The sequence below is a fragment of the Ranitomeya imitator genome, chromosome 1, assembly GCF_032444005.1.
Source record: "Ranitomeya imitator isolate aRanImi1 chromosome 1, aRanImi1.pri, whole genome shotgun sequence".
NCBI lineage: Eukaryota > Metazoa > Chordata > Amphibia > Anura > Dendrobatidae > Ranitomeya > Ranitomeya imitator.
Window position 1 is genome coordinate 31,866,480 of NC_091282.1, and position 18,383 is coordinate 31,884,862.

The following is an 18,383-nucleotide window of genomic DNA, read 5'->3' on the forward strand; positions in this document are numbered from 1 at the left end:
GCTTGGACCGTTGCCATTACTGGAGTATTTCCCCGGGCACCTGGACAGGTGAGATGATTGCTCCTTTTCACATGCCCATTCATTGCTCATAGACAGGGGTCCGGGGTGGACTTGTTGCACTTTTACCTTGCACAGCGGTGTTCCCGGCCACCTGGCCGTGCAACCACGTGATTGGAGCGGCACTGAAGCGCGAGGCCGGGAGCTTCAAATAGGAACCTTGGCGGGGTCCAAGTTGAGGATACATCCTAGCGATACCATCCGTTACCCTTATTACTGCAGATCAGTGCCAGCGAGAGCTGCACGTTAGCACTGAGCCAGCGCTGTGCCTTGCAGGCCGATGCAGACGACGTGGATGGTATGTGCTACGCTCACAGGACATAAGCAAACAAAATGTTCCTGAAAGCGAATTCTCCGAATAGCATGGCAGCGTCCCCGGCTCGGATGTTCCCGTAAGCTGGCGGGAGCGCAATACAACTGCTTTACGCTGCCTTATCACACGCCGGGTTGATTTTTTTTTTCTCTCTGGGACAAGTATGGTCATACAGATCTTCACCCTCCCCCCCAAAAAAAACACTCCTCCATGAAGGCAAAGCTTTGGCTTACAACCAGTTATGTAACCGGCCTTATATGTAGCAGGCAAGGCACAACGATCCCTGTAACTTTAGCACCGACATGCCATGTATTTCATGGGGCCTAAAGTCCAACTGTGTAACTCCCCAAAGCATGGTTAGTGAAAAATGAAACAACTTTGCAAAATCTCCTACTGTGTTCTCTCTGCAACTCCTAGATAAAATTCTATGTCTCCATGGCAACAGACTACAAACAAACCCAGTGTAGTCAGATTCTGCAGTCAGAGCTTGCCATGAATGGTGAATCCTACGGCGTGCCTACTCCTTCTCTGCCGGTCGTGTGGAGAGTGGAGGGTCCTCACATACACTCAAGTATACACATCAGTGGCGTATACGCTTGAATCGCCACCTGTCACTTCCTTATTACCTATTTTTTTTAATCTCCTCTTTAATTTTTATTTTTTTACTCTATTTCTTTTTATTACTCGTAGCACAGCTTCCGGAAGGAAGAAGTCATGTTTTTCTAATCTTGGACAACTCCTTTAAGCGCCGCCCAAAGCCGAAAAACATGGAGAAAAACAACGTATGAGGACCTCTGCTTCACTGCAACATTTCAACAAGGCAGGTTCTGACATCTGCAGACATACAAGCAGAGACAATAACAGGAAAGGGTTTGATGCCAATTTTTGACATTTATCACATTTAATTTTTAGATTTTTATTTGCTCTTTCTCATTATCACGTGTGTATCGCTGCATCGTTCCCTCATTAACCTTTTCTTTCCTGCACAGTAGGTCTGAATCTGCAGGATGGAGATTTGGCGAGGTAGGGATTCGTTTTTCGGCAGCCGTTAATCTTATAATGCCAGCAGGGAGGTCCTTGATTAATAGCAGTTTATGACTACTAAACTCAATACAGTGGTCTGCTCCTCATGGGTGGTCACCCACAAAATTCCAATTTTCTCAATAAATCATCCTCTTGCATGGAATCACAGGCACATGGAGTACATGGTAGTTATGGGGGGTCTTTTGTAGGACATATTACATTTGCTTTCATTGAGAACAGGACATTCAGGTCATACAGCTGCTTATAGGGTCCTCAGGAGTGAGGGTCACTGCGCGGGGATCTCTTCTACGCCAATATTCATCTTTATCATTAATACGGATAAGAATTAATCTGATCTTAGGATAGCCAGCAGAACGCGATGGGGTCAGGAGAAGAAAACACAGCAAACACTGCAACCACCTAATGGGCTTAGAACTCACTTAAAGACCCTCTCCCCCTTAATGTAAGCAGAATAGTGCTTCCCTTAAAGGGGTTGTTCAAGATTGGGAAAAACATGGCTACTTCTCTCACGGTAATCACAACTGGCCCTCCCTCCTCTCCTCCCCCAGTAGTCACAGCTGGCTCTCCTCTGCTTCCGAGGTAGTTCCAGCTGGCCATCCTCTCTTTCCAGGGTAGTTACTGCTAGCCCTGCCTCCTCTTCTCCCACCGTAGTCACAGCTGGTCCTCCCTCCTCTCCTCCCATGGTAGTCAAAGCTGGTCCTCCCTCCTGTCCTCCCATGGTAGTCTCAGCTGGTCCTCCCTCCTCTCCTCCCATAGTAGTCACAGCTGGTCCTCCCTCCTCTCCTCCCATAGTAGTCACAGCTGGTCCTCCCTCCTCTCCTTCCACGGTAGTCACAGCTGGTCCTCCTTCCTCTCCTCCCATAGTAGTCACAGCTGGTTCTCCCTCCTTTCCTCCCATAGTAGTCACAGCTGGTCCTCCCTCCTTTCCTCCCATAGTAGTCACAGCTGGTCCTCCCTCCTTTCCTCCCATAGTAGTCACAGCTGGTCCTCCCTCCTTTCCTCCCATAGTAGTCACAGCTGGTCCTCCCTCCTTTCCTCCCATAGTAGTCACAGCTGGTCCTCCTTCCACTCCTCCCACCGTAGTCCCAGCTGGTCCTCCCTCCTCTCCTTCCACGGTAGTCACAGCTGGTCCTCCTTCCTCTCCTCCCATAGTAGTCACAGCTGGTTCTCCCTCCTTTCCTCCCATAGTAGTCACAGCTGGTCCTCCCTCCTTTCCTCCCATAGTAGTCACAGCTGGTCCTCCTTCCACTCCTCCCACCGTAGTCCCAGCTGGTCCTCCCTCCTCTCCTTCCACGGTAGTCACAGCTGGTCCTCCTTCCTCTCCTCCCATAGTAGTCACAGCTGGTTCTCCCTCCTTTCCTCCCATAGTAGTCACAGCTGGTCCTCCCTCCTTTCCTCCCATAGTAGTCACAGCTGGTCCTCCCTCCTTTCCTCCCATAGTAGTCACAGCTGGTCCTCCCTCCTTTCCTCCCATAGTAGTCACAGCTGGTCCTCCCTCCACTCCTCCCACCATAGTCACAGCTGGTCCTCCTTCCACTCCTCCCATCGTAGTCACAGCTGGTCCTCCTTCCACTCCTCCCACCGTAGTCACAGCTGGTCCTCCTTCCACTCCTCCCACCGTAGTCACAGCTGGTCCTCCTTCCACTCCTCCCACCGTAGTCCCAGCTGGTCCTCCCTCCACTCCTCCCACCATAGTCACAGCTGGTCCTCCTTCCACTCCTCCCATCGTAGTCACAGCTGGTCCTCCTTCCACTCCTCCCACCGTAGTCACAGCTGGTCCTCCTTCCACTCCTCCCACCGTAGTCACAGCTGGTCCTCCTTCCACTCCTCCCACCGTAGTCACAGCTGGTCCTCCTTCCACTCCTCCCACCGTAGTCACAGCTGGTCCTCCTTCCACTCCTCCCACCGTAGTCACAGCTGGTCCTCCTTCCACTCCTCCCACCGTAGTCACAGCTGGTCCTCCCTCCACTCCTCCCACCGTAGTCACAGCTGGTCCTCCTTCCACTCCTCCCACCGTAGTCACAGCTGATCCTCCTTCCACTCCTCCCACCGTAGTCACAGCTGGTCCTCCTTCCACTCCTCCCACCGTAGTCACAGCTGGTCCTCCTTCCACTCCTCCCACCGTAGTCACAGCTGGTCCTCCTTCCACTCCTCCCACCGTAGTCACAGCTGGTTCTCCCTCCTCTTACACCAGAACCGTCCCCGTCTAATCTGTCTCCAGTATAATCTCCTTTTTACCCTCCCAACTTCCTTACTTTCAAAAATTAGTGGCAGAAAAGCCACCCCAACTCCTCCATCACATGTACTCACACTTTGGTAGTAAGGAGTCCATTTAAGGAGAAGAATGTAACTTTTTACATTGATCTCAACTAGAAGAGACTGAAGCAGCAGAAGAGCAGATGCGGTGCACTATTTCTTCCTGATCTGACTGCTCGTCAGGTCACATTGAGCCGAATGCTGTTGGTGACTCCACCTTTAGGGCAGAGTTTTTTTTATACAGCATGCGTCAAAAGGACACAGCCAATACTTTGTGGGTATGGCCTGATCCTCAATCATCAATAGATTCAGGTGTTAGTGACCCAATGAGGGCTTCTGTCCATCCATCATGAGCCATTGGCTATCCAAGCACAGCCATGATGCCTTCGCTCTTATGTCAACTGATCAAGTATGATCTCTATCATGAGACAAACTCCTTGAAGTCAGGTCTCAAAATAGTCAGAAGAGTCTAAAGCCCTTTGACAGGACTCAGATGGCGGACCACAGCGTAGCGTTACTCTACTTACCATTCACAAGGCTGATGAGATCGAAATGCCTGGAGGGAAGCGTCCATCCCTGCAAAATCCCAGAACCGAACGTCAAAATCATAACCGCCGGTGACCAGACGAGCGCCTGAAGGGTCCAAGCCCAGAGCGGACACCTAGAAGAGACAAATATCACAACAGTGTATACCACCCATCGTCACATAATAAATATCACCAGTACGTGACAAGGTCCACCTGCCGGACCCCAGACATCATGCATAGGAGGGGTGGTCGCACACGCTCACTATGCTCCATTCACAGTGTATAGGAGGGGTGGTCGCACACGCTCACTACGCTCCATTCACCGTGTATAGGAGGGGTGGTCACACACGCTCACTACGCTCCATTCACCGTGTATAGGAGGGGTGGTCACACACGCTCAATATCGCTCCATTCACCGTGTATAGGAGGGGTGCTCGCACACGCTCACTACCGCTCCATTCACCGTGTATAGGAGGGGTGGTCGCACACACTCACTACCGCTCCATTCACCGTGTATAGGAGGGGTGGTCGCACACTCAGTACGGCTGCATTCACAGTGTATAGGAGTGGTGGTCGCACACGCTCACTACCGCTCCATTCACAGTGTATAGGAGGGGTGGTTGCACACTCAGTACGGCTCCATTCACTGTGTATAGAAGGGGTGGTCACACACGCTCAATATCGCTCCATTCACAGTGTATAGGAGGGGTGGTCGCACACACTCACTACCGCTCCATTCACCGTGTATAGGAGGGGTGGTCGCACACTCTCACTACGCTCCATTCACCGTGTATAGGAGGGGTGGTCGCACACTCTCACTACCGCTCCATTCACTGTGTATAGGAGGGGTGGTCGCACACGCTCACTACCGCTCCATTCACCGTGTATAGGAGGGGTGGTCGCACACGCTCACTACGCTCCATTCACAGTGTATAGGAGGGGTGCTCGCACACTCAGTACGGCTCCATTCACCGTGTATAGGAGGGGTGGTCGCACACACTACCGCTCCATTCACCGTGTATAGTAGGGGTGGTCGCACACTCAGTACGGCTCCATTCACCGTGTATAGGAGGGATGGTCGCACACGCTCACTACCGCTCCATTCACAGTGTATAGGAGGGGTGGTCGCACACACTCACTACCGCTCCATTCACTGTGTATAGGAGGGGTGGTCGCACACGCTCACTACGCTCCATTCACAGTGTATAGGAGGGGTGCTCGCACACACTCACTACCGCTCCATTCACTGTGTATAGGAGGGGTGGTCGCACACGCTCACTACGCTCCATTCACTGTGTATAGAAGGGGTGGTCACACACGCTCACTACCGCTCCATTCACTGTGTATAGGAGGGGTGGTCGCACACTCTCACTACGCTCCATTCACCGTGTATAGGAGGGGTGGTCACACACGCTCACTACCGCCCCATTCACTGTGTATAGGAGGGGTGGTCGCACACGCTCACTACCGCTCCATTCACTGTGTATAGGAGGGGTGGTCGCACACGCTCACTACGCTCCATTCACAGTGTATAGGAGGGGTGCTCGCACACACTCACTACCGCTCCACAGTGTATAGGAGGGGTGGTCGCACACGCTCACTACGCTCCATTCACTGTGTATAGAAGGGGTGGTCACACACGCTCACTACCGCTCCATTCACTGTGTATAGGAGGGGTGGTCGCACACTCTCACTACGCTCCATTCACCGTGTATAGGAGGGGTGGTCGCACACTCTCACTACGCTGCATTCACTGTGTATAGGAGGGGTGGTCGCACACGCTCACTACGCTCCATTCACCGTGTATAGGAGGGGTGGTCACACACGCTCACTACGCTCCATTCACCGTGTATAGGAGGGGTGGTCGCACACTCTCACTACGCTCCATTCACTGTGTATAGGAGGGGTGGTCGCACACGCTCACTACGCTCCATTCACCGTGTATAGGAGGGGTGGTCGCACACGCTCACTACGCTCCATTCACCGTGTATAGGAGGGATGGTCACACACGCTCACTACCGCTCCATTCACCGTGTATAGGAGGGGTGGTCGCACACTCTCACTACGCTCCATTCACTGTGTATAGGAGGGGTGGTCGCACACGCTCACTACGCTCCATTCACCGTGTATAGGAGGGGTGGTCACACACGCTCACTACGCTCCATTCACCGTGTATAGGAGGGGTGGTCGCACACGCTCACTACGCTCCATTCACAGTGTATAGGAGGGGTGCTCGCACACACTCACTACCGCTCCATTCACAGTGTATAGGAGGGGTGGTCGCACACGCTCACTACCGCTCCATTCACTGTGTATAGGAGGGGTGGTCGCACACGCTCACTACCGCTCCATTCACTGTGTATAGGAGGGGTGGTCGCACACGCTCACTACGCTCCATTCACAGTGTATAGGAGGGGTGCTCGCACACACTCACTACCGCTCCATTCACAGTGTATAGGAGGGGTGGTCGCACACGCTCACTACGCTCCATTCACTGTGTACAGAAGGGGTGGTCACACACGCTCACTACCGCTCCATTCACTGTGTATAGGAGGGGTGGTCGCACACTCTCACTACGCTCCATTCACCGTGTATAGGAGGGGTGGTCGCACACGCTCACTACGCTCCATTCACAGTGTATAGGAGGGGTGCTCGCACACGCTCACTACCGCTCCATTCACAGTGTATAGGAGGGGTGGTTGCACACTCAGTACGGCTCCATTCACCGTGTATAGGAGGGGTGGTCGCACACTCTCACTACCGCTCCATTCACAGTGTATAGGAGGGGTGGTCGCACACTCAGTACGGCTCCATTCACTGTGTATAGGAGGGGTGGTTGCACACTCAGTACGGCTCCATTCACCGTGTATAGGAGGGGTGGTCGCACACTCTCACTACGCTCCATTCACCTTGTATAGGAGGGGTGGTCGCACACTCTCACTACGCTCCATTCACCGTGTATAGGAGGGGTGGTCGCACACGCTCACTACCGCTCCATTCACAGTGTATAGGAGGGGTGGTCGCACACGCTCACTACCGCTCCATTCACAGTGTATAGGAGGGGTGGTTGCACACTCAGTACGGCTCCATTCACCGTGTATAGGAGGGGTGGTCGCACACTCTCACTACCGCTCCATTCACAGTGTATAGGAGGGGTGGTCGCACACTCAGTACGGCTCCATTCACTGTGTATAGGAGGGGTGGTTGCACACTCACTACCGCTCCATTCACCGTGTATAGGAGGGGTGGTCGCACACGCTCACTACCGCTCCATTCACAGTGTATAGGAGGGGTGGTCGCACACTCAGTACGGCTCCATTCACTGTGTATAGGAGGGGTGGTTGCACACTCAGTACGGCTCCATTCACCGTGTATAGGAGGGGTGGTCGCACACTCTCACTACGCTCCATTCACCTTGTATAGGAGGGGTGGTCGCACACTCTCACTACGCTCCATTCACCGTGTATAGGAGGGGTGGTCGCACACTCTCACTACCGCTCCATTCACTGTGTATAGAAGGGGTGGTCGCACACGCTCACTACCGCCCCATTCACTGTGTATAGGAGGGGTGGTCGCACACTCTCACTAAGCTCCATTCACTGTGTATAGGAGGGGTGGTCGCACACTCAGTACGGCTCCATTCACCGTGTATAGAAGGGGTGGTCGCACACGCTCACTTCGCTCCATTCACAGTGTATAGGAGGGGTGGTCGCACACGCTCACTACGCTCCATTCACCGTGTATAGGAGGGATGGTTGCACACTCAGTACGGCTCCAATCACCGTGTATAGGAGGGGTGGTCGCACACTCAGTACGGCTCCATTCACCGTGTATAGGAGGGATGGTTGCACACTCAGTACGGCTCCATTCACCGTGTATAGGAGGGGTGGTCGCACACTCTCACTACGCTCCATTCACAGTGTATAGGAGGGGTGGTCGCACACTCTCACTACGCTCCATTCACAGTGTATAGGAGGGGTGGTTGCACACGCTCACTACCGCTCCATTCACCGTGTATAGGAGGGGTGGTCGCACACTCAGTACGGCTCCATTCACTGTGTATAGGAGGGGTGGTCGCACACGCTCACTACCGCTCCATTCACCGTGTATAGGAGGGGTGGTCGCACACGCTCACTACGCTCCATTCACAGTGTATAGGAGGGGTGCTCGCACACTCAGTACGGCTCCATTCACCGTGTATAGGAGGGGTGGTCGCACACACTCACTACCGCTCCATTCACCGTGTATAGTAGGGGTGGTCGCACACTCAGTACGGCTCCATTCACCGTGTATAGGAGGGATGGTCGCACACGCTCACTACCGCTCCATTCACAGTGTATAGGAGGGGTGGTCGCACACACTCACTACCGCTCCATTCACTGTGTATAGGAGGGGTGGTCACACACGCTCACTACGCTCCATTCACCGTGTATAGGAGGGGTGGTCGCACACTCTCACTACGCTCCATTCACTGTGTATAGGAGGGGTGGTCGCACACGCTCACTACGCTCCATTCACCGTGTATAGGAGGGGTGGTCGCACACGCTCACTACGCTCCATTCACCGTGTATAGGAGGGATGGTCACACACGCTCACTACCGCTCCATTCACCGTGTATAGGAGGGGTGGTCGCACACTCTCACTACGCTCCATTCACTGTGTATAGGAGGGGTGGTCGCACACGCTCACTACGCTCCATTCACCGTGTATAGGAGGGGTGGTCACACACGCTCACTACGCTCCATTCACCGTGTATAGGAGGGGTGGTCGCACACGCTCACTACGCTCCATTCACAGTGTATAGGAGGGGTGCTCGCACACACTCACTACCGCTCCATTCACAGTGTATAGGAGGGGTGGTCGCACACGCTCACTACCGCTCCATTCACTGTGTATAGGAGGGGTGGTCGCACACGCTCACTACCGCTCCATTCACTGTGTATAGGAGGGGTGGTCGCACACGCTCACTACGCTCCATTCACAGTGTATAGGAGGGGTGCTCGCACACACTCACTACCGCTCCATTCACAGTGTATAGGAGGGGTGGTCGCACACGCTCACTACGCTCCATTCACTGTGTATAGAAGGGGTGGTCACACACGCTCACTACCGCTCCATTCACTGTGTATAGGAGGGGTGGTCGCACACTCTCACTACGCTCCATTCACCGTGTATAGGAGGGGTGGTCGCACACGCTCACTACGCTCCATTCACAGTGTATAGGAGGGGTGCTCGCACACGCTCACTACCGCTCCATTCACAGTGTATAGGAGGGGTGGTTGCACACTCAGTACGGCTCCATTCACCGTGTATAGGAGGGGTGGTCGCACACTCTCACTACCGCTCCATTCACAGTGTATAGGAGGGGTGGTCGCACACTCAGTACGGCTCCATTCACTGTGTATAGGAGGGGTGGTTGCACACTCAGTACGGCTCCATTCACCGTGTATAGGAGGGGTGGTCGCACACTCTCACTACGCTCCATTCACCTTGTATAGGAGGGGTGGTCGCACACTCTCACTACGCTCCATTCACCGTGTATAGGAGGGGTGGTCGCACACGCTCACTACCGCTCCATTCACAGTGTATAGGAGGGGTGGTCGCACACGCTCACTACCGCTCCATTCACAGTGTATAGGAGGGGTGGTTGCACACTCAGTACGGCTCCATTCACCGTGTATAGGAGGGGTGGTCGCACACTCTCACTACCGCTCCATTCACAGTGTATAGGAGGGGTGGTCGCACACTCAGTACGGCTCCATTCACTGTGTATAGGAGGGGTGGTTGCACACTCACTACCGCTCCATTCACCGTGTATAGGAGGGGTGGTCGCACACGCTCACTACCGCTCCATTCACAGTGTATAGGAGGGGTGGTCGCACACTCAGTACGGCTCCATTCACTGTGTATAGGAGGGGTGGTTGCACACTCAGTACGGCTCCATTCACCGTGTATAGGAGGGGTGGTCGCACACTCTCACTACGCTCCATTCACCTTGTATAGGAGGGGTGGTCGCACACTCTCACTACGCTCCATTCACCGTGTATAGGAGGGGTGGTCGCACACTCTCACTACCGCTCCATTCACTGTGTATAGAAGGGGTGGTCGCACACGCTCACTACCGCCCCATTCACTGTGTATAGGAGGGGTGGTCGCACACTCTCACTAAGCTCCATTCACTGTGTATAGGAGGGGTGGTCGCACACTCAGTACGGCTCCATTCACCGTGTATAGAAGGGGTGGTCGCACACGCTCACTTCGCTCCATTCACAGTGTATAGGAGGGGTGGTCGCACACGCTCACTACGCTCCATTCACCGTGTATAGGAGGGATGGTTGCACACTCAGTACGGCTCCAATCACCGTGTATAGGAGGGGTGGTCGCACACTCAGTACGGCTCCATTCACCGTGTATAGGAGGGATGGTTGCACACTCAGTACGGCTCCATTCACCGTGTATAGGAGGGGTGGTCGCACACTCTCACTACGCTCCATTCACAGTGTATAGGAGGGGTGGTCGCACACTCTCACTACGCTCCATTCACAGTGTATAGGAGGGGTGGTTGCACACGCTCACTACCGCTCCATTCACCGTGTATAGGAGGGGTGGTCGCACACTCAGTACGGCTCCATTCACTGTGTATAGGAGGGGTGGTCGCACACTCAGTACGGCTCCATTCACCGTGTATAGGAGGGGTGGTCGCACACTCTCACTACGCTCCATTCACAGTGTATAGGAGGGGTGGTCGCACACTCTCACTACGCTCCATTCACCGTGTATAGGAGGGGTGGTTGCACACTCAGTACGGCTCCATTCACCGTGTATAGGAGGGGTGGTCGCACACTCTCACTACGCTCCATTCACTGTCTATAGGAGGGGTAGTCGCACACGCTCACTACGCTCCATTCACCGTGTATAGTAGGGGTGGTTGCACACTCAGTACGGCTCCATTCACCGTGTATAGGAGGGGTGGTCGCACACTCTCACTACGCTCCATTCACCGTGTATAGGAGTGGTGGTCGCACACTCTCACTACGCACCATTCACCGTGTATAGTAGGGGTGGTTGCACACTCAGTACGGCTCCATTCACCGTGTATAGGAGGGGTGGTCGCACACTCTCACTACGCTCCATTCACCGTGTATAGGAGTGGTGGTCGCACACTCTCACTACGCTCCATTCACCGTGTATAGTAGGGGTGGTCGCACACTCAGTACGGCTCCATTCACTGTGTATAGGAGGGGTGGTCGCACACTCAGTACGGCTCCATTCACTGTGTATAGGAGGGGTGGTCGCACACTCTCACTACGCTCCATTCACCGTGTATAGGAGGGGTGGTCGCACACTCAGTACGGCTCCATTCACCGTGTATAGGAGGGGTGGTTGCAAACTCAGTACGGCTGCATTCACCGTGTATAGGAGGGGTGGTCGCACACTCAGTACGGCTGCATTCACCGTGTATAGGAGGGGTGGTCGCACACTCAGTACGGCTGCATTCACCGTGTATAGGAGGGGTGGTCGCACACTCAGTACGGCTCCATTCACCGTGTATAGGAGGGGTGGTCGCACAATCAGTACGGCTCCATTCACTGTGTATAGGAGGGGTGGTCGCACAATCAGTACGGCTCCATTCACTGTGTATAGGAGGGGTGGTCGCACACTCAGTATGGCTCCATTCACTGTCTATTGGAGGGGTGGTCGCACACGCTCACTACGCTCCATTCACCGTGTATAGGAGGGGTGGTTGCACACTCAGTACGGCTCCATTCACTGTGTATAGGAGGGGTAGTCGCACACGCTCACTACGCTCCATTCACAGTGTATAGGAGGGGTGGTCGCACACGCTCACTACGCTCCATTCACAGTGCACACGCTCACTACCGCTCCATTCCCCGTGTATAGGAGGGGTGGTCGCACACTCAGTACGGCTGCATTCACCGTGTATAGGAGGGGTGGTCGCACACGCTCACTACCGCTCCATTCACCGTGTATAGGAGGGGTGGTTGCACACGCTCACTACGCTCCATTCACAGTGCACACGCTCACTACCGCTCCATTCCCCGTGTATAGGAGGGGTGGTCGCACACTCAGTACGGCTGCATTCACCGTGTATAGGAGGGGTGGTCGCACACGCTCACTACCGCTCCATTCACCGTGTATAGGAGGGGTGGTTGCACACGCTCACTACGCTCCATTCACAGTGCACACGCTCACTACCGCTCCATTCACCGTGTATAGGAGGGGTGGTCGCACACTCAGTACGGCTGCATTCACAGTGTATAGGAGGGATGGTCGCACACTCAGTACGGCTCCATTCACCGTGTATAGGAGGGGTGGTCGCACACTCAGTACGGCTGCATTCACAGTGTATAGGAGGGGTGGTCGCACACTCAGTACGGCTCCATTCACAGTGTATAGGAGGGATGGTCGCACACTCAGTACGGCTCCATTCACCGTGTATAGGAGGGGTGGTCGCACACTCAGTACGGCTGCATTCACCGTGTATAGGAGGGGTGGTCGCACACTCAGTACGGCTGCATTCACCGTGTATAGGAGGGGTGGTCGCACACTCAGTACGGCTGCATTCACCGTGTATAGGAGGGGTGGTCGCACACGCTCACTACGCTCCATTCACCGTGTATAGGAGGGGTGGTCGCACACTCAGTACGGCTCCATTCACCGTGTATAGTAGGGGTGGTCGCACACTCAGTACGGCTGCATTCACCGTGTATAGGAGGGGTGGTCGCACACGCTCACTACGCTCCATTCACCGTGTATAGGAGGGGTGGTCGCACACTCAGTACGGCTCCATTCACCGTGTATAGTAGGGGTGCTCGCACACTCAGTACGGCTCCATTCACCGTGTATAGGAGGGGTGGTCGCACACTCAGTACGGCTCCATTCACCGTGTATAGGAGGGGTGGTCGCACACTCAGTACGGCTGCATTCACCGTGTATAGGAGGGGTGGTCGCACACTCAGTACGGCTCCATTCACCGTGTATAGTAGGGGTGCTCGCACACTCAGTACGGCTCCATTCACCGTGTATAGTAGGGGTGCTCGCACACTCAGTACGGCTCCATTCACCGTGTATAGGAGGGGTGGTCGCACACTCAGTACGGCTGCATTCACCGTGTATAGGAGGGGTGGTCGCACACTCAGTACGGCTCCATTCACCGTGTATAGTAGGGGTGGTCGCACACTCAGTATGGCTGCATTCACCGTGTATAGGAGGGGTGGTCGCACACGCTCACTACGCTCCATTCACCGTGTATAGGAGGGGTGGTCGCACACTCAGTACGGCTCCATTCACCGTGTATAGGAGGGGTGGTCGCACACTCAGTACGGCTCCATTCACCGTGTATAGGAGGGGTGGTCGCACACTCAGTACGGCTGCATTCACCGTGTATAGGAGGGGTGGTCGCACACTCAGTACGGCTCCATTCACCGTGTATAGGAGGGGTGGTCGCACACGCTCACTACGCTCCATTCACCGTGTATAGGAGGGGTGGTCGCACACTCAGTACGGCTCCATTCACCGTGTATAGGAGGGGTGGTCGCACACTCAGTACGGCTCCATTAACCGTGTATAGGAGGGGTGGTCGCACACTCAGTACGGCTCTATTCTCTTTCTCCGTGGACATTTCAGCGCCCCCAGTGATCATACAGTCATCATCTATATTGTTTTGTTAGATTATAAAGGTTTATGGGACAATTCATTAAATCAAGCGAGTTGTTGGGACGTTAACGGTCCCTCTAGCCTCTCTCGAAAGCTTTATAAAATGCTTGTACTACTGAAAACAGAATAAATCAGGTCCCCGCCATCTGCACATCACTCGCATGTGTTTGCATTGCAGATATGAGACCCTCTGTACCAATGTGGCATCAAGGACGCATTAACTCATGTCATATTTGTCCCACAGAATAAGGGAGTCACACTTAATAATTAACTTGCCCCTTAGTCAAAATCCAAATCTCCAGGTCATCGCCATCAGATGCCAGCCGAGCAGTGAAGAGGTGATGAGTCTTGTAGTACCAACTTCAATGACTGGGAATACCCAGGGGGGCACGGAGCATCTCTCCCCAGTCCATCAATAGTGCCTTGTGTGTCCCCCTTTATCTGCACCCATTAATCAGGACTCCTTGTTCTTTGGATTTATGGTGCTGGACGCTTCCAAGAAGAGGTCAAAGTTTTCAAGGAGAAGATTTAGGAGCTCCTTTGGAGACTCTCGGCTTGAGACAACAGGACTTTTTTACTGACCTTCGTCTTGCTTCAATGACTCACTAAGTGTAAGGATCCAAGGGCAATTGAAATCCCAAATGTGAGTCTTTTGTGTTCCCGGTAAAGGGCGATTTAGCAGGAATAATGTAGTCTCTACCCCTCATTGGCCTGGAGGGAGTGTATTTCATCAGAACCAGTAAACCCTGACATAACACAGTCCATATCATCTAGGAGACATGACCCCGTAACACTTATAGGTCAGCGGCGCTGGGTGCCGGTCCCCATCAGAGCTGCCATCTAATGCCCCCCATCTGGGAATCAAATTAACATGAAGAGACCCATAGAGAATGGCCCACATTTATCAAACATGTGTAATGTAACTTTTTGGCATAAACTTTAGTAACAAAAAGTTGCAGAAAACTTTTGAAAAAGTCACCAACCGCAAACAAACTTTTCAGAAAGTGCGAATTGTGCAAAACATTTTAAAGTCAAGCAAAAAAAAGTTTTCAAAGAGACGCAGGTTAGTCAAAAAGACGTAAATTGCCAACAAAAAAAAAAAAAAACTATTTAAAGTCAACAACGGTGTAAAACGTTAAAAAAAACCACAAGTTAAGCAAAATGCTTCAAAAGGAGGCAACTTTAGAAAAGTTTTACAATACTATTTTTTTTTTAAACATCGCATAATGGGCAAAACTATTGAACAAGATGTAAAACTTTTCCCAAAAATATGCAAATTAAGCAAAAAGTTTCTAAAGTCGTATGCTAGGTCAAGAACAACAGGCTCAGCAACAAAGGGGGCAAGAACGGCAAAACAGCCGTCTGCAGATAGGCACTTCTTTCTTTTGGAGGAGTAGACCCTGGTTTGGTGTAGAACGTTATTTATAGGGCGTGGCACGTTAAAAGATCAGACGTTCATTTAGAAGGTGGCTACCTGCAGGAGTTGGGACTAGAGAGGCGGCTTTATCTTCCTTTAGTAAGGTAACAAATTTGCATACTTTTTCCCAGGGAGGATTGGCTGGCCTCGGAGTTTACTTAGACCAGCTGATGTTCTCCATCAAACTGCATCAAAAATCTTGCCCTAAGGAGAGGCAAGAACCCTGAAACAGCTGTCTACAGAGGGAGTAAGGGCTCACTGGGTGAAGTGGATGTGCCAAGTCTCTGGTTTGGGTGGGCACCCAGACCCCAGGTGTTGGTGCAGCTTCCAGTAGAAAAGTAGAATCATGGGGACTAGGACTAGTAAACAAGGAACACAAGAGTCTCAATCCCAAGACACAGGAGTGTGCATCAATGGGCCTTAAATATGTGTGGGGAGATGATGTAATTGATCCACGCCGGGGAACCGGAAAAACTCAACGTGGAGCATAACAGAGGGCAGCGGACTCAGAAGAAGGGAGTGGAGTCCGGGAGATGTGTGTAACAAGGATGGGTCCTTATTTCCTTTGGTTTGGCCAGTATCTTTGGTCATGTGCCAATGACTTATGGGGTAACACTCCGGCACTAAAATAAATCACATCTACTTTCTCCTGGAGTATACTCAGCTTATATGCCTAGACAATAGCAAACAGCTGAGGAATCCTCTCCTTGGGGTAAGGCCTCATTCAGATGTCCGTTTTTTGCATATGAGTGCCATCCCTGTTTTTCATGGATAGCACTCATATCTGTAATGGTCTACGGGGCCATTCACATGTCAATTTTTTTTTCCTCGGATCAAGTGATCAGCGGAAAATAGACAGGATCTGAGGGTCGGATCAAAAATCGGCAATTCAAGTCCATGGGTCCGTAAAAAAAAAAAAAAAAAAAAAAAAAAAATTTGGACCACACCCGAGTGCAGTCTTATTTTCATGGACACTCAAAGGAACCTCAAGATCTCTGGAGATGGACTTGTAACCACATTGAGATTGTTGATATTTGTTCAACAATCTTGGTTCTCAAGTCGTCCGACAGTTCTCTTCTCCTCTTTCTGTTCTCCATGCTTAGCGTGGCTCACACAGACACACAATGCGAAGATTGAGTCAACTTCTCCCCTTTTTATCTGGTTTCAGGTGTGATTTTCATATTGCCCACACCTATTACTTGCCACAGGTGAGTTTGAACCAGCATCACGTTTGAAACAAAATTGTTAACCCACAATTTTGTCCGGCCCAGTTTGGGGATTTTGTGTGAAATTATGTCCAATTTGCCTTTTATTCTTCTGTTTTTTTGTTGTGTTATTCAAATACACGCAAAGGAAATAAACATGTGTATAACAAAACGTGTGTAATTGTAATAACTTTCTAAGAGTAATACTTAATTTTCTGGAACAATTTTAAGGATGCCAACACATTTGGCCATGACTGTATGAAAAAGAGCTGGCGTATGTTATAGTCACACATCTCTAAATGTGTCCTCCGAGGACCAGACTGATGAGCTTGTCAGACAAAGCGCCATTTCCTGGAAGAGGGAAAGGTTTATATGTAAAAATATCCCAAAATGTTTAGGCTACCAGTCTCTGGGAAGATCACGACGCTCCGATCGGAGCTTTGTGTAGTCGTTTCTTGCTTCATAACACGCTGGTCCACATTTATCATAAATGGGGTACACGCCTTTCTGACAAATAGAATGGCAACACCCACTTGTCTAAATATTCATAACTGTCCAAGAGAGATTACAGAGTAATGACACAGGGAAGTAAAAGATCCTCCGGAATTATAAGTTTGCAATCTAAAGCCGCATGGCTCCTAAAAAGACCGATCCAGAAGTCTCAGGTCTCTTGTATTTACAAGAAGCAGAAAAAAAAAAGACAGAAGATTCATAGACACAAGTGTAAGAAATAGAAGCCATGGAATCACTTACAGTCTTCGTGCCGTGCTGCAGTGTGATCTCATGCGAGTCCGGGATCCGTTTAATGGGGTTCTGAAATAAAAGGCAAAGACATAAATAACTGCTGTAAAGAAAAAATTATAAAATCCATAAGACGTCTCAGGAGAGGTGAGAGAGTTGACACTTCAGTTGAAGTAGGGGCCTCCTGCAGTGACCAGGTAATTACAACAGGAGATCTGCTCTGGGAATGAGCCACCAAGACTGAAATTTGTTTACGCAGAAGTACACTTTCCAGGCCAGAGCTTCCTCTGTTCAAAGCACGGGTCCCCAGACTTTTTGGAGACAGTGGTCACTGATGAATATTGGGGTTTTCTTCGGTCCAATTTTTTGGGGGAGATATATTTTCGGACAGCCGGATATAACATATTCACTCACATCACTGTAAGGCCATTCTATCACCTCCAACTTAATATCAGTCTGATGGATGATGCTATCCGTGCCATGTTTCATCTTTATATGAAGGGGAAAAAAATAATTAAAAAAAAATATCGCAATAGGAAACATATCGACAATATCTACTGCCTGGGACCTCCAGGGGCGGAGATATCCTGTAAGTTAGAAATCTCCTAAAATTCTAAAAGACCTAGCAAATCCCACAACCAGCCAGCATATGAGCTCACCATATACATTTCATGCATTGGAATCGGAGGTATAGATATCATACGCTCACTGTGAGATCCCTAATAACCGGCCTAGTAGCGGAAGCAGTCGCGGCCTCGTCCATCAAATGAGCAATTGTCCTGACGATTGGAGGCAGCAAAGTTATGTATCCCTGATAAACTGGGGACAGCGGTGAGATCTGTGTAACCCCCCCCCCCCCTTCCCCGATGTCCACCTTTACAGTGTATATATAAATGGATATACACAGACAGCATAATAGATAGAGAACATATAGATAGATAATACGTAGATAGATAAATAAGAGATAGATAATTAGATAGATAGGATAGAGAGACTGGGGCAAATAAAAGTAACTGGAGAGGAATGTCAAAACAAACCCCCCCAAATTAGGAATGGTGCCGGTAAGATGAGGTTTCATCTACAGCCATTCAGGTGGCACAGGACGTAAGGTCTTCTGTGGCACACGGGTCACCCGGCTACGCCTG

At 51.5% G+C, this 18,383-nt stretch overlaps 1 protein-coding gene across 2 annotated transcripts in view; it reads right to left on the bottom strand.

Moving 5' to 3' along the window:
* Positions 1–18,383, bottom strand: part of WDR70 (WD repeat domain 70) — a 344,582-nt gene that overhangs the window by 187,249 nt on the left and 138,950 nt on the right. For both annotated transcript variants that reach the window (XM_069745936.1, XM_069745937.1), the window contains 2 exons: positions 17,251–17,310; positions 4,198–4,331 (listed from right to left, as the gene is read on the bottom strand). In XM_069745936.1, coding sequence (XP_069602037.1) covers positions 4,198–4,331; positions 17,251–17,310 — 194 coding nt within the window. The remainder of the gene's footprint in view (positions 1–4,197; positions 4,332–17,250; positions 17,311–18,383) is intronic.